At 34.9% G+C, this 18,220-nt stretch overlaps 1 protein-coding gene across 1 annotated transcript in view; it reads left to right on the forward strand.

Moving 5' to 3' along the window:
• Window positions 1-18,220, forward strand: part of LOC141539577 (cation channel sperm-associated auxiliary subunit epsilon-like) — a 195,247-nt gene that overhangs the window by 89,976 nt on the left and 87,051 nt on the right. The window contains 2 exon segments of the mRNA XM_074262549.1: window positions 2,501-2,607; window positions 14,299-14,788. Of these exon segments, the coding sequence (XP_074118650.1) occupies window positions 2,501-2,607; window positions 14,299-14,788 (597 nt within the window).

Below are 18,220 nucleotides of genomic sequence, written 5' to 3' on the forward strand. Positions count from 1 at the left end.
ATCCTCTCATTTTTCACTCTCCGTGGAGAGTAGAGTAAATATCCTCCTTGCTCCTCACTGACATCTGTAGAACCTTCTTACACTAACTCAGCAACATTTATTTCTTCAAGGTTCCTTTAAATCCATATAGATTATCCAGATCCTGGTTACATTTATCTATTATCTAGTGGTCTCCAACTACTTTTTTTTTTTTTTAGTGAATCTAGTACTTAGATTATAGCATCCCTCTTCAGCCTTATGTACTTATACAAGTACATGCATAAAAACATACTGATGTATATGTATATAACTGTGTCTTGAAAGAATATATTATATATTTATTTGATAGTTATGGAAAATTGGTATAGATATACAGATATCTAATAGACAGAATACTACTGACAGCTACTTGTTGTTACAGAAAAAGTCAGCAAATTTGGAAGGCCTCTATTTGTCAAACATCTTAGCAAGTTTTTGAAATGTTTTGCTAAGAGATAACCAGAAAGCTGTTGTATGATATAGGAAATTACTATGTTGATTCCCTTTCTGATTTCACTAACTGCTTCTTGCACAGGGACTATAAACCAGGATGAATTAAAAATGAGCTTAATCATTTTGCTTTTTAAAATTTACCTTATTGATCCTGGGGAATTAGGGTGGCTTTATAAATAATAACTGCTAGTATTTAATTATCCATTTAATTTGATCAATGTAGGTAATCAAACATGAATTTTTAATTTTTTTAAATTTAAAGATGCAAAATAAAATAATAAATCTTAATAGTGAACAAAATAGCTTTACATCAAAATTCTCATTTCTCTGTGGGAAATATTTACCATAAACTCCAATAATGGGAGAAAGCCAAAGCAAAGATATAGGAAAGAAAAAAAAATATCTTGGGATAGGGAGCAGGAAGATCAATTTGGCTAATCTAAGCAGTAGGAAGGAGGAATGTTTTATCTTAACACTGGAGAAACAAGTTGAAACCAACTTGTGAAGGACTTTAAATGCCAAATAGGACTTTATATTTATCCTAGAGTCAACAGGAACCACAGGAATTTATTGTATAGAAGAGTAAAGGTCTGAACTCCAGGAAAAATCACTTTGGCAACTGTATGAAGGATGTATCAAAGGAAGGAGAGACTTGAGGAAGGGCAAAACATTTATTTCAATACTTCAGGCAAAAGATCATGAGGACCCAAAGTAGGTGATGGCTGTGAAAGTAGAAGGGAGATGGATGGAAGAGATTTTATGAAAGTAGATATTATAAGAATTAGCAATTTATTGAATAAGTAGGATGAGAGAGAATGAGGAATCCAAGTTGACTCCCAGGATGTGAACCTGGGGGCAGACTATCAGAATGGTAGTATCCTAGACAGAAATAGGGAATTGGGAGTAGGAAAAGGAAGAAGGAAAAATGGGCTTGGAGCAAAAAGGTAGTGAATTCATTTATACTTCTTCATCCTATTGATTCATACTGTTTCACCAAAAATAAAAATGGAGATATACTGGCTACTGCCCAGCATATGTAGTCAGCCAACATTCACTAGCTGTAGTCAGAAAATGATTTGGCAAGGAAGGAGTACATAAGTATACTAAGATAATAGGAAAGTATTTCCCTGAAAGCAATTCTTGCATAAATATCAGGGTTGAAGTTAGATTATAACAACCCCAAATACAATGCCTAATATTGAAGGGGAGATACTAAGAGCTTCCATAGAAGGCAGATCAGAATGGAGGATATTGGCACATGATGGATCAAAAAAAGTCATGAAGGGTTGTATGGGAGACAACTTCCAGTGTATCTTCTGACCCTTCAATTAATTGATTATATCTTCCCATCAATAATTCTATAATTCCTTGAATGTGTATACACTCTGCTTTGGAGACTGCTAGATTAGATGACATATAATCTTCCTTATGCCTTTAAATATATAGTCCTAATGAAATAAAATTAAAAGGCATATACTTCTTCCATTTAGCTAACTTCTTGTATGGTCAACCCTCATTCTTCTTTTTCTTACCTTCTCTCTTTCATATTTAAAGTCTTTAATCATTTCCCTGTTTAGTCAGTATTCTAGATTTTAATTGTTTAAAAACACTATTGTTTATTTCAGCAATTAAGCAAAAAATTTTGTTTGGATAGTTGGATAGATTGTGAAGCATCCCATCACAAACTTTCCTTATGATTCAATCAACCCAGTGCTTCTTTCCACCAACTATTTGAAGTAGGAGAAACAGGCTAAGAAAACAAAGTACTTCTCAGAAATATACAAAAGCTTAATAATTTCTAGTAAATATTAAATTATTTTTATTTCTTGTTGATGGAATAAACTATAAACTAATTGAATTTATTCCCAAATTAGCAGTTTTCAAGTACATGCTTTTATGTTAAAAGTCTATTGTTTTAAAAATATTTTCTTATAGAACATTTTATATAACACTGAAATTATAGAAGTTTAAGTTGTAATTTCAAAATAAAAATACATGATAATCAAAAGTTTTTCCTTTACTTTCACAGAATTCCCTGTCACTTAGCAGCCAGTTTTTCAGTATGGGAGAAGAGCCTACTATTATATCAGCAATCTCTTATGATGTTTACACTCCAGAAATTACAAAGCAAGAAGGGTATTTCACTTAAATATTTCAAATGCAAAATCATTTTTTTACTCAATGAGACTACAACTAGATAGATTTTCATGATGAAATAAAAATCCCTGGGAAATTTGATTTAATTTTATTTTATGTATGTCTACTAACAAGTGTTTAAATTTACTGTCCTTTTTCAAAAAAGATTTTAAACTGGACCCTAAATATGCCTCCTATTCAGATGTTATAAGTTCTGTTCCTTGGCAGCTCCTAAATCCTCAACCTAGGAGCTCATGTAATGTCTATCCTGGAAATAAGTCTAAATATTTCAGGATATCTCTCAAAATTTTAGTTGAATGAATAAAAAAGCATTAAGTACTTACTATGTGCCCAAAATTGTAGTTGGTCCTGGGAATACAACTAAATAAATGAGATAATCTATGTCCTCAAGGAATGTACATTCTCAAAGGAGGTTACAACTCATCTAGAGAAGTGGCAGTCATAGTGATAAGAGTTCTGATCTGAGAAGTCACAAGGATAATAAGTTGATTCACAGGGGAATCAATTGGCATGACTTTTCCAGAAGGAAAAATACCATTGATTTGATGAATGAGTCAAAATTAGAAGTGAGAATGGAATATGTGTGTGTGATGGGATTGGTGGACCCTCTGAACTCTGGAAGACAGAATGAGTTTGGTGACTTTGCACAGTTCTTCTGCACTTAAATGCAATTCACTTGCAAATCAAAAATATACCTTATTGATGTCATTGGTTCTCTTCTAGGGTTGGTCAAAGGTAAATTTGCATTCATTTGTCAGTCTACAGACAACTTAAGTCCCAAGGCAAGAATTCCACATCTAATCTTTAATTAGATTTTGCCAAATTCACTAGTAATAGAAATGGAAATATTGGAGTCCTTGGCTTATATTTTGGGTTTAAAAGACAAAAAGTTAAAGAACAAAAGTCAGAGATCAATTTCAAGTGGTCCAACACCCATTGTAGATAAAAGGTGACTATTTTAACTCCTTTCTTACCAAATGGCTATTAGTACCAGACTCATGACCAATGTAATAGGTGGACTATATAACAATCCATGTGGCTTCAAGGTAACAGGGAGTTTTAGATAGATATCAGGGAGATTGGAGTTCTTCCTTTGTGCTGATAAGTTCAAATATGACTTGGGAATCACTTCTTCACTCTTCTATGTTCAAGGATATTATGGAGCTTAAAAGGATATATTACATATCAGATTTGTTCAGACTGTAGGTATGATTTACTTCTTGGAGGATTCCATCAAATTCTTATCACAACAACTAACAATGATAAACAATAGATAATCTGGATACTAAATAACATTTATCAAAACAAGAAGTAAAACAATAACTGGAGAACTTGGTTTATCAGATAGACTATACAGGAGTAAAGGGAAGCTCCACAACTTGAGAAAGAGATGAACTCTCACAGAAAAACTTGCCTTAAAATTATCTAGGAATGCAGGCATCGAGAATCAAGCAATATATCAGGTTGCAAGCTCTTCCTATAAAATAAGTCAATTTTTGCATTATTTCTTATTTAGCCTTAATTACTGATTTAAGTATTAAGTATTATTTAAGTACTGATTTAAGTAATTACTTAATTATTCTTTTTTCCCCCCTGAGGCTGGGGTTAAGTGACTTGCCCAGGGTCACACAGCTATGAAGTGTTAAGTGTCTCGAGACCAGATTTGAACTCTGGTCCTCCTGAATTCAAGGCTGGTACTCTATCCACTGCGCCACCTAGCTGCCCCAATTACTTAATTATTCAAACAGAGATCTGAGAAAGACCTTAGCTTACAAAGGCCAAGGTCTGTCCCTGTATGTGGGACCATTTCCAGTCATTTTGACCTATGTCTTGCCACTGGCCCCAGATTACTGGAGGAGAGAATGAGGGTGGTGATTTTTCATAGCCCTGCCTCACTTAAATCCAATTTACTTGTAAGTCAAAAAATTCACCTTCCTGATGACATTGGTCCTCTTTGAGAATGAAGGACAAACTACAACAATCATTAATACAATTGAGAGAAGGGTCCTAGAGAGGAATTCTATTCTTTTTTTATTACAACTTTTTATTGACAGAACGTATGCATGAGTAATTTTTTACAACATTATCCCTTGCACTCACTTCTGTTCCAACTTTTCCCTTCCTTCTCTTCACCTCCTCACCTAGATGCTAGATGGCAGGTAGTATTATACATGTTAAATATGTTATAGTATATCCTAGATACAATATATGTGTGCAGAACTGGACAGTTCTCTTGTTGCACAAGAAGAGTTGGATTCAGAAGGTAAAAATAATCTGAGAAAAAAAACCAAAAATATAAACCGTTCACACTCATTTCCCAGTGTTCCTTCTCTGTCCATCATTGATCAATTGAAACTGAATTAGATCTTCTCTTTGTTGAAGATATCCACTTTCATCAGAATACATGCTCATACAGTATTGTTGCTGAAGTGTATAATGATCTCCTGGTTCTGCTCATTTCACTCAGCATCAGTTCATGTAAGTCTTCCCAAGCCTCTGTATTCATCCTGCTGATCATTTCTTTCTCTATTTTATTCAAGTAAGCCTCTAAAGATATAAAATTTCCCCTTATTACCACTTTGGCTGCATCCCACAAATTTTGGTATGATATCTTATCGTTGTCATTATCTTGAGTGAAATTATTAAGTGTATCTATAATTTGCTGTTTCACCCAATCATTTTTTAAGATGAGATTATTTAGTTTCCAATTACTTTTTGGTCTATTTCCCCCTAACTTGTTGTTGAATGTAGTTTTTATTTCATTGTGATTTGAAAAGAAAGCTTGTACTATTTCTGCCTTCCTGCATTTAATTTTGAGGCCTTTATGTCCTAATATATGGTCAATTTTTATATAGGTTCCATGAACTTCTGAGAAGAAAGTATACTCCTTTCTGTCACCATTCAGTTTTCTCCAAAGATCTATGATACCTAATTTTTCTAATATTCTATTTACCTTTTTAATTTCTTTATTTGTTTTGTTGTTTGATTTATCTAATTCTGAGAGTGCAAGGTTGAGATCTCCCACTATTATAATTTTGCTGTCTATTTCTTCTTGCAACTCTTTTAACTTCTCCTTTAGGAAGTTAGATGCTTTACCACTCGGTGCATATATGTTTAGTATTGATATTGCTTCATTGTCTATGCTATCCTTTAGCAAGATATAGTTTCCTTCCTTATCTCTTTTAATTAGATCAATTTTTGCTTTTGCTTGATATGAGATAAGGATGGCCCCCTGCTTTTTGACTTCACCTGACTGCTGGTCATTTCTTATGGAACAATAATATTCTATAAAATTCATATACCACAATTTACCCAACCATTCTCCAATTGATGGGCATCCATTCATTTTCTAGCAATCACAAAAAGGGCTGCCACAAACATTTTGTCATTTCCCTTCTTTAGTATCTCTTTGGGATACAAGCCGAGTAGTAACACTGCTGGATCAAAGGGTATGCACAGTTTGATAACATTTTGGGCACAATTCCAGATTGCTCTCCAGAATGGTTGGATTTGTTCACAACTCCACCATCAGTGCCCCAGTTTTCCCGCATCCCCTCCAACATTCATCATTATTTTTTCCTGTCATCTTAGCCAATCTGACAAGTGTGTAGTGGTATCTCAGAGTTGTCTTAATTTGCATTTCTCTGATCAATAGTGATTTGGAACACTCTTTCATATGAGTGGAAGTAGTTTCAATTTCATCATCTGAAAATTGTCTGTTCATATCCTTTGACCATTTATCAGTTGGAGAATGGCTTGATTTCTTATAAATTAGAGTCAATTCTCTATATATTTTGGAGATGAGGCCTTTATCAGAACCTTTAACTGTAAAAATGTATTCCCAGTTTGTTGCTTCCTTTCTAATCTTGTCTGCATTAGTTTTGTTTGTACAAAAGCTTTTAAACTTGATATAATCAAAATTTTCTATTTTGTGATCAATAATGATCTCTAGCTCTTTTTTGGTCACAAATTCCTTTCTCCTCCACAATCTGAGAGGTAAACTATCCTATGTTCCTCTAATTTATTTATAATCTCATTCTTTATGCCTAAATCATGGACCCATTTTGATCTTATCTTGATGTAAAGTATTAAGTGTGGGTCCATGCCTAATTTCTGCCATACTAATTTCCAGTTTTCCCAGCAGTTTTTGTCATAATGAATTCATATCCCAAAAGTTGGGATCTTTGGGTTTGTCAAACACTAGATTGCTATAGTTATTGACTATTTTGTCCTATGAACCTAACCTAGAGGAATTCTATTCTAATTCAATATTTAAAACCTACTTCTTCCCTTGAGGTCCCTCTCTCCATTTCTGCTTCTCTTTCATCAGGAGTCAAATTCTCTATACATACATAGCACAGAGCTTCATAGAGTTAGAATTAGATAATATAGGATTGTGTGATCTTAGAGTTTGGAGGTTTGGCTGAAGGTAAAAATGGATAGGAGGCTTCTCCCTCCCTATCCTTGGTCAGCCTGATTTAGACACTCCTTTTCTCTTCTCTTCCCTTCCTACATATTCTTGAGTGACAGTCTTTGACTCCATCCCTTTTCAAAGATTTCTCTTTGTATGCCTGGAGAGAAGAGGAGAAATAATGGAAAAATACATTTTCCCCAGCAAGACCTATCATTATCCATTTGGAGACATTTATTAAAATTAATAAATCAATATAATTCTTCATGTCATTCCTGAGCCCAAATCTGCATCAAAATTTATCACTCTCATTAATAATAATATCTCACAAAACCAACCACCAATAATAAAATGCAAAACTCAGAAGCAATTTTGATTGATGATACTTTTATCATAGAGCAATTTCAGTATTACAGTACTTATTCAATCAGGAATATAAAGTAATTTAAAGCAATTTTGGATTAGACATACTGCTTTCTTAGATGGAAAGAAAGAAGAGGTATTTCACCATTTGCATATTGGGAAAAGTTTGTCACTGATCAGACATGCTTCTTGGTCTAGTCTTACAATCTAATGGTAGCCATAGTAGATGCTAATCACTCCCTATACTAGCCAGAGAGGTGTCTCTTTTACTCAATGTTCATTTCCTCTCCTCCTCATACTCTCACTCAATACACCAAATTCTCCATCAACCAATATGTTACCAAACCTATGAGTCCATATCCATATACATACTACCCATCTATCTTTTTGTTTTTCCCTCTTGCCTCCCCTCTCTGCCCTCTCTGCTTCTCAGCTCTCTTCTGTATTTTTCTTTCCTTTCCCCTCCTCCATCCTCTCCTTTCTCTCTCTCTTCTCTACATACTCTCCATCCCAAGGACAGGAAGACATAGCAGTGTCTCTTTGGAGTTACATATTTTAGAAACTCAAGATACCTAGCTCCTGAGAACCTTTTCTCTCTCTCTACCCATTAAGGAATCGGTCTCCTCAAATGTCAGTAAAATAGTAGTGGTTGAATATGCAGTATTCAAATTTGGAGTTAAGACATAATAATATTGAGGGAAGGAATTCATGCAGAAAGATATGTTTCAGGCAATAGTGTTTATAATCAGATATCTCTTGCCTCAAAAAAGTTCCTAATTTGCCCAGGGACATATCTGATTGTTGCACATTCCCACTGTTATTGATTAGTTGGAAAGAGACTCTGAGGAGCACAGCAAGAGCTATATCTACCTAGACCTGTATTTGGAGAAAGAGTAAGTACATGAGGCAGACTTGATTTCGGTGCTTTTGTTCTGTATTCTTGCTTAACCTTTTCAAAATAATGGGAGAAAGTGGAGAATGCAAATTTCAGATAAGTCTCTGATTCTTCCAGCAGATCAACTATTGGGTCTCTATCATTGGTCCTCTTCAACAATGAAGAATGAGCACCAACAATTATTTTGCTAAAATTATTATTTGTTTCTCTTATCTTTTTAGTTGCATCTCCAGGATTTTCCATGTATCATCTGCAAAAAGAAAGATTTATTTTTCATTCTCCATTTTGATTCTTTCAATTTTGTTTTTTTTAATGCTTTTGCTAGCATTTCTAATATGATATCTGTTTATAGCTATGCTTTTAAATGGTTTTAATAAAAGTGTTGTATTTTGTGAAAAGCTTTTTCTACATCTATTAATATAATAATTTTTTATAATTTTTTGTAATTGAATCCAAAAATTCTCTCCTCAATCTATTTTCCAGATCAGTTATTTTTCAACAAGATATTTCAGATTTTCTTCTCCCCTCCATTCTTTTAGTTTTGTTATGTTGTTTTAAATGTTTTATACATTTTTAGCTTTCATTTCCCCATTTCTAATGTTTAAAGAATTATTTTCTTCAGTGAGCTTCTGTACCTCCTTTTCAGTTTGCCTATTTCTGCTTTTAAAGGAGTTAGTTTTTTTCACTAAAATTTTGTATAAATTTTCCCTTTTTTGTGTGTTTCCTTTACCAAGTTGTAGACTCTTTTTCGTGTTTGTCTTCCATTATTCTGATTTCTTTTCCCAATGTTTCCTTTACCTCTTCTTTTTGTTTTGTTTTGTTTGTTTGTTAGTTTTCAATATGATCTCTTTAAAAGAAATTTGTTTTTTTGGAAACCAAATCACATTTTTCTTTGAAACTTTGCAAATAGCTGTTTTGACATTGTGATCTCTTCTGAGTTTGTTTTGCTCTTACTTGAAACCACTAACTTTCCTTGACCATTTTCTCTTTTTATTATTTGTTCATTTTTCCAGACTTTTTCTTGATTTTTAACTTGATATTAAATTCAGACTCTGCTCATGAAGCAGAGGGAACACCGTCCCAAGTGCAAGGTTTTCATGTTGCTGTTTTTATTTTTTATTTTTTCAGATCACAAAAATAGTTTTCATTATTCACCAAGGTGGTATCATCTAAGGAGAAGTTCTCCATCTTATAGGTTTAGTCCCTTTATAATTCTCCATCATCATGAAGGTCCACGTGGGCCACTAAAGTTCTCCAATAAGCATGCTGCACAGAAACTCTATCACTAAAAGACTAATTCCTCAAACTCTACAATTTAGGGTTACTCTTGAATCAACTCCCGAGTCAGTAGACTTAGTTTTCTTTTTTTTTTTTTTTTTTTTTTAAACACAACAAAGTACACAATGTAGCACTAATGACACCTCACATCACACATGGGGTTCCTAGAAGAGCTATCCTCCACAAGTGCACATGGACTCAAAACAATAGCTCACAAATCCCTACCAGTGAATTTCTTTTTTTCCTTTACTAAGTCAGAATACACAATTGGTTCACAAAGAAAGGTATTTAATAAGGTTTGTAAGAGATCATTGCTTCCATAAAGACAGGCATACTAAAATTCAGAACAATCTGGGGGTGGTGAAGAAAGCTGAGGAAAATGTCATCCCAAATATACAAACACAAAGATACACATACACATACACACATATAAGTATATATATTGACATCTATAATGTTACAATAGAGGGAAAAACTAGGACTCCACCTTACTGGTTGCTTCTATGTTAACTTTTTCTCCTCCTTCCTACTTAACACCTCTCCATTATATGCACATTTCTTTGACTATATCACTGACTGTGCATTGACCATCTTCCATATATCATCTGCCAGTACCTTGATGCTTGTGGTAGAGATTGGAAAGCAATCATATTGCTATAAACATGCTGACTCTCACTGGCATTGTGGAAGTCCTTCAATTCCTAACCTGGGCACTTTCTGTCCAATCCTGCCCCCAGTGAATGAATGAAAATGAAATTTTATGCCAATCATTATGCCTTTGCTGAGGATGCAAATACAAAAGCAAAGACAGTCCCTGGCCTCAATGACCTTACATTCTATTGGGAGAGACAATATACAAAGGAAAGTGGTAACCAGGATTGAAATAAGGGTCCAGAAGGTCAGAAGAATAATGAATGGGACCATAATGCTATATAGACTGAAACATCATCAGAATTGATCTGACTGACCCTGAATTGCCCAAATGGTGAACAAGACCATAGAGGAAACTGCCAGAGAGTATAGTATCAAAACAAATGGTAGTGGCTTAGTGTTAGGTTCTTATTAAGTGCTAATGAGATAATGAGATATTAGGTTCTTACTAAGTGCTAAGTCGGTACTTAACAATTCTCTAGTTCCGACCTTTACTGGGAGTTTTACATTTGTGAACTGCTGGGGAGGAGCTTGCATGCTTAGGAGGAGCAAGTTCATTGTTTGAAGTAATTTTTCCCAGAAGCCCTTGCATTATCCCTCGCCCATTCTCTGGGAGGATAAAAGAGAGCGGCACTCAAGAGATAGTCTCTGCTCTAGGCCAGAGTTGAGGCAGCTCTCTGGAGGAAGAAGTCTCTCCTCCTCCCAGAGAGCGATTGAGCGGCAGTTTCTGGAGACAACAGCACATATGATATTGGTGTTCACAAATCCTGACAAGGACTTATTCTGAGCCCTTCAGAGGAGCTAGCCCAGACCTTTGCATTTAAGGACTTATTCTGAGCCCTTCAGAGGAGCTAGCCCAGACCTTTGCATTTAAGGACTTATTCTGAGCCCTTCAGAGGAGCTAGCCCAGACCATCGCAATTTGGCGACCGAACAGGGACAAACACTATCCTGCTTCCAGTGGAAAAGCCTCCGATCCAGATCTCAGTCTCTCTGACCCAGAAGCGTGAGTAACAAGGAAACTTTGTTAAACTTTTGTTAAACTTTGGTTAAAGAGCTAAAGTAGAATTTCAGTGAAATGGGGCAAATGCCCAAGGAAAATGTTTGGAGAGCATTATAAGGTTATGAAAAGCCAAGGATTGATTATAATTTTGGAGGAGGTTACTGAAGTTTTAAAAACTGTGAAGGTCATATGTCCTTGTTTTTCTCTGGAAGAAGAATTGGATCTAGATGAATGGGAATTAGTAGGAAAGCAATTAGGTGAACACTACAATTCCAGACCAATAAGTACAATTCTGAGCAACAGGAGCTTTTCTCATCTCCTCCCTCAATTAACCCTTTAGGGGGTGGAGCAAGAAGGAGGAGGGGAAGAGGCAGAAACGCAAACAGAATTGCCTGTGAAGCAGCCTAAGCCTATGACAAGATTAGAAAAAGCATTGGTTAAAGCTAAGAGAGAAGGACAGGATATAAGTGATTTTATACATGCATATCCTGTGATTAAAGATATTGACTCTGTAGGTCAAAAAAGGAGAAGATACACACCTTTAGATTTGAATAAAATTAAAGATGTGAAAAAAGGTTGTACCCTTTATGGGGCTACATCAGCTTATGTTAAAATGTTACTAGATGGTTTGTCTTATGAAGTCCTAACCCCAAATGATTGGAAATCCATAGCAAGGACATGTCTAGAACCTGGACAAAATTTATTATGGCTTGTGGAGTTTCATGAATTATGTAAAATCCAAGTCAGATGGAATTTGGAAATAGGAGTTAACACAAAATTCACTTTTGAGCAATTAGCTGGTGAAGGTCAGTATGGAGAGAATTCAGAATAGATTAATTATATCATGACAATATATGAGCAAATTGCCAAGGCTGCAATAAAAGCTTGGGGTGTCCTCCCTGGACAGAAAGATAGGGGAGAGGTTTTCACTAAAATAGAGCAAGGTCCCAATGAACCTTTTGTGGATTTTGTGGGATATTTGCAAACTGCTGTCAAAAGAACTATTGGAGAAAATGCAGCTACAGAAATAATGACCAAACATCTGGCTAAGGAAAATGCCAATGAGATTTGCAAAAGAATTATATGGAGATTAGACAAAGATGCTCCTTTAGAGGAGATCATAAGACGCTGTGCTACAGTGGGAACAAATGCTTTTTACACCCAGACTATGATGAACGTGGAAAGACAGGGTCCCTCCTGGCAAGAGACTTCTAGAGAAACTCGGCGATGTTTTCAATGTGGAAAAATTGGACATCTAAAAGCTCAGTGTAGGTATGGAGATAGAGTGAGAAGACAGGATGAAAGAAGACCTAAAACCCCATGTCCAAAATGCAACATCAGAGTGTAGACTAATTCAGGGAAATGGGATGAGGGGCCCAGGGCCAGGGCCCCAGGCAAAAAAGACCTGGGGCATGGTGGCAGCTGAGGTTACACCCAAAGAGCCTTTAGAAGGTCAGGACCCTGATGTGATCTATCACCTGAAAAGCAATCACATGGAAGAAAGGGATTACCTGATCAGTCAGCCAAAAGGCAATTAGATTGCAAAAATGGATTACACTTGGGGAGAATACAGGTCTTTTAAATCAACAGGGCTGTGTCCAGTGCAAACAACTCCAATGTAATTGCCAGATGATGAGAAGATATTTAGAAAGTGGTAAATAGAAGGTAATTAGATAGGTTAACTGCCTGGGAGAGAGGGTTTGCTTGTATTTCTTCAGATGGAGAAGGAATCAGATGGGTGCCAATGAGTTGTATTTGCTTTGTCCATCAGAGAGAGAGACAGAAAAAGAGAAAGACCTCAAAACAAAGGAGAAAATCTAAGAAACATCTGACACTGAAAGAGCATGGCTAATAAGAAGACTGTTAAAGAACTTTAAAACCAGCAGGAATCATTGGATTTCCTAACACAAGATGAGACTAATGGACAATGGACTTATGGACATTTATAAATTCTCAGTTTATGATTATTTGATTATGTTATTTGTTACGTACTTAACAGTTCTCTAGTTCTGGCTTTTACTGGGAGTTTTACATCTGTGAACTCCTGGGGAGGAGCTTGCATGCTTAGGAGGAGCAAGTTCATTGGTTGAAGTAATTTTTCCTATTGTTGTTTGAATTCAAAATAGAGGGTTTGTTTTAAGAGTGGTTTCTGCCATCCATCTTTTTATCTTAAGAGTTCAGAAGCTTTAGAAAAATGAAGTCCTTGCATACTTGGTCATCAGACTAGGGAAAACTTTAGATGCATTGCTCCTGATTAAGAGACTATATCTCTCTTCAGAGTCATAGACAAGGTACTTTTCTTCTTCAAAATAAAAATCCTTACTCTTGAAATAGTTAGTAGCCATGCCATGAAGTAACCTCCAAATATGTTGTATATTTCCAAATCTACAAAGTTCTGATCCCTAAGGGTAGTGTCAAAAAAAAAAAAAAAAACTTTAATTTACAGTTTAAAAACTTCTATTGGTCCTTGTTGGCCAAACTACATTAGGACTTCTCTTTCAGCAACCAACGGTCTATTTGATCTGAATCTCATTCATTTTCTCAGTCTTGAAATTAACTTTTGGTCTCTGATACAAATAAATGGAAATTGGGTTGGGTGGGGTGGAGAAAGACAAAGGAACAAGAAGCATTAAAAGTAATTAACAAGCCATTTTTAAAAATTGTGCCTTTATTATAGAAAGATAAATTGCTTGATATGTAGATTGTATAAATAGATATGTAGAGAGATGATAGATGAGTATATGTGATTGCCTTTACATGTATGTGCCAGCAAGCATTTCTAAGCTTTGAATTAAGCAATACAATAATACATAATTAAGAATTAAAATAAGTGCCATAAAATTTCCCTCCAAAAGTGTTGAATAGAGTAATCAAGAAAGTATTAATGAAGGAAATGGGGCTTAATTTTGGGACGAATGGAAATTTATATATATTTTCTATATATAAACATATATATATATTTATATATTTTTTATATAGATAGAAGGGGGAGGGGTCCTGCCTGGCAAGATGGTGAGGAATCTTGTTATTCTTGCCAATAATTATGGCCTTATTTTTTTTTTGTTCATAGGATATGGGAAGTGCAAATACCACATACAAAAGCGAACATTGTTTTGATGATCAAAGGGAATTCAGTAGCTTTCCAAGATTGCTTTGTTGCACACCATCTATTTTTAGTATCTTATATATCACAAAATTATAGTCAGAATTCTGAGGACCTACCCGTAACAACAAGTACTGAAAAAAATATACTTTTTGACTGGCGCCCATGTTTTCCTGCAAATGTTGTCACGACTTCTCATTGGGAGACTCTTTATTCAAATGATGCTTTCAATACTACACAGAAGATCAGAATACCCCCCAACATGCTTACTGATGAAGAAAGGGAAAATGTACAAGATGTTAGCTTAATAGAAGAAGGAGTTATATTTTTAATAGCAGGTCGTCTTTACCTAAGGAGAATTAATGATTTCGTAAAACTTGACCAGACCTTTCATATTCCTTCGAATATAACTGGTACCGAAACAAGAACTTGGTGTTGGCCTGAGTTTGTACCAAAGGTTAGTCCAAGTTTATTGTTATTTATCTTTGAAGGTTTTTTTTTAGTGGTGGTTGGTTTTATATTCCCTGAATATGAACAACATGGAAAACAGGATTTTGGCTTAAAGTATGATTAAAAAACAAAATATGTGGCAGAGCCTGCATATAAAAACTGGAGATTGAATGCTTTCCCTGGCATAAGACACACATGGTAAGGAAGATTTGTCTACCAATGCAAGTAAGCACCTCTGCTGAATCTTAGCATGAGTCTCAGAGTTACCTAGAATGTAAAGAAGTTAAAACAACTTGAAACAGGGTCACACAGACAGTATAGATGGCAGTTGCTTGATACCAGATCTTAGCTCGTCTCAAGGACAGCTTTCTACCCACTTCATGTGTTATCAAATCATATTAAACACATTTAAATCTTTTTGAAATTCTTACTTAGTATTTTATTTTTCCACAATTACATATGAAAATAATTTTTAACATTCATTTTTAAAACGTTTACCTTTAAGATTGTATGATCAACCATGATAATCTTAGCTCTTCTCAAATGATCCCAAAAAATCCAATAAATTTGGGATGAAAAATGCCATCTGCAGCCAGAGATTGAATATGGATTGAAGCATCTGTTTCACCTTTTGGGACAGGGGTATGAAGTTTTTATTTCTTTCTCATGGTTTTTACCCTTTTTTGTTTTTCACAACATGACTAATATGAAAATATGTTTAAAATGATTGTATATGTATAATCTATATCAGATTTCTTGCTGTCTTGTGAAGGGGAAGAAAAGAAGAAAGGGAGAAAAAAATTGAAAATCTTAACAAAAATGAATGCTGAAAATTATCTTTATGAGGGCAGCTAAGTGGCACAGTGGATAGAGCACCAGCCCTGAAGTCAGGAGGACCTGAGTTCAAATCTGCCCTCAGACACTTAACACTGCCTAGCTGTGTGACCCCATGGAAGTCATTTAATCCCAATTGTCTCAGGGAAAAAAATATCTTTACATATAATTGAGAAAATGAAACATTAAAGAAATAAAAAAAATTTTAAGAAAACTTTTGAGTTCCAAATTCTTTCTTCCTCACTCCTCTACCCTCCTTTTTTGAGAAGGCAAACAATTCCATATGCATTATTCATGTGTAGTGATGCAAAACATTCCCAAAATAATCACTGTTGTGAATAGACAGAAAAAACACCTAAGAAATTACTTTTTAAAAGTATGCTTCAATCTATATTCTCACCTCATCAGTTCTTTCTCTGGGTTTGGATAGTATTTTTCAGCATAAGTCTTTCCTATTTATATTGAATCATATTGCTGAGAATAGCTAAGCCATTCACAGCTGTTATCTTTCAATATTGCCATTCTTTGCTTCATTTCTTACCTGGCCTCATTGAGCATTGCCTTAATCAAACTAAGGCCTGTAAAAGACCTTATCTTAAAAGGGCCAATCTCTCCCACTGCATCCAGGGCCATCTCCAGTCATCCTGATCTATATCTTCCCACTGGACATAGATGGTTCCAGAGGAGAAAATGAAGCTGGTGACTTTGCACAGCCTACCCTCATTTAAATCCTAATCACTTGTATGTCATGGCATCCCCTCCTTGATTTGGGGGAAATTCTCTTTGATAATGAAAGATAAATTACAACTTCTTTGGGGATCTAACTGGAACTGGTCAATTAGGCAATACATCTTGCCCATTATTTTTTTCTTCTTTCCTTCCTTCTCAATTTTCTTTCTTAGTTTCCTTCCTTCATCCCTTCTTTCTTTTTTCTTCCTTCCTTCTTCCTTTTTCTTCTTCTCTTTCTTTTATTTTTTTCTTTTGATTGATTTTAGGATCATATCACAATTTTGTGTACCTGAAGTGAGCTAGTTGTCAAAGGAATCTTTTGAGGATCTCATTAAAGCTTGCTACCATAAACTGATTGAGCACTGTTAATTAAGTGATGAAACATGTATATACATACCTACATACATATATATACATACATATATACATATACATGTATGTGTGTATGTATATAACTAAATAAGGGCAGTAAAAGAATGCTTAAGAAATGTCATAACCACTCAGCCTTCTGTAGTTCAACTCTTCCAAATTCAAAAAGAGCCAGCCTCAGTCTCCCTAGTTACTGAAATTACAAGTGTTGCTCCAATATGCCAAACTCTGAAAAAGAGGCCATTATAAATAGGTAAAAGTAAACCACTGCCCCCAGATTATACTTTATAATTATTTTACAGTGTATTTACTGCCAAAAAGTATCCACTACTCCCACACATATTTCCTACAAGTTGATAGACCCTTAAACTGAATAAATATACACTAAAATGGGGAAAGCAAAATAAGTACATTAACAAAGGCCTTTGAGATTCTTGTCTAGTTATAGTCAGAACATGCTTGAAATTAGGGAGTTGTTGGATATCTCATGAAATGATGTGGCCCATTCTAAAACTTATTCTAAATTACCTGTGTAATAGCTAATGACATATTCATCCTTGTAATTAGTGCATTAAAATATTTTTTGTGTAGATCTAATAACTCTACAAGTCAACTATTCTGGAGTTTCAAACTACAACATTTTAGTCAATTTATGTTTGTGGGATCAATATCAAGCTATAAGGATGGGATATGTAGCTGAATACTCCAAGAGATTTGTGTGCTTTGGAATCGACTATTACCATTTCTTGATTTGTGCCTTGTCTGATCTGAACCTAGCAGACATAGAAGCCTCCCCAACTTATGAGGTTTCTCAAAAGGCATTCTCAGCTTTATGCTATATTATCAAAGTATATTAAGGTTTGAAATAGTATGGCTTCCCATGGTTTTATTTAAATGCATACTTTGGATATAGAAAGGCACCTTTCCTACCCAAACAATTCTATCCACATCTGTTGACCTTTCCCAACCTTCTCAATAAATAGATCAAAAAAAATTTTTGAGTGTCTATAGTATGTTTGATCATGCTAACAAATGCCAGGCTTTCATGAAATTTCACTTCACACATTATTAAAACTTAATTTTTAAGCTACGAACCCCAAATCAATTTTAATCAGTCATTTTAGAAATCTTCCATCCATACAAATCTTCCAAAGACACATTCTTCAAAGTTTTCAAGACTATTGCCAAATCAAATGCCTGAACCTCATTTTAATGGTTTGAAAAAGAAACTCATTTTGCCAAGAGAATGTTTTAAGAGAATGTCATAGTTTGAGAAGAGGAAGAAGTGGGGAGAAAAAAAGAGGTGAAGGGGCAGAAAGAGACAAGGTATTGGGAAAAGCAGTTGAAGGGGCAAGGAGAAAATTTGCTCAAGTAACTATAAGTTATATATAAGTGCATGGAAAGGATACAGTGTTGATTTAGTTTAGTGCAGATTTCCTGCTTCTGTGTTCCTCATAATGATCTCTAGTCAAAAAATTGAGAAGGGAATTTGAACTCCTTTTTTGTA

This window comes from Sminthopsis crassicaudata, chromosome 4, assembly GCF_048593235.1.
Source record: "Sminthopsis crassicaudata isolate SCR6 chromosome 4, ASM4859323v1, whole genome shotgun sequence".
In the NCBI taxonomy this organism is placed as follows: Eukaryota; Metazoa; Chordata; class Mammalia; order Dasyuromorphia; family Dasyuridae; genus Sminthopsis; species Sminthopsis crassicaudata.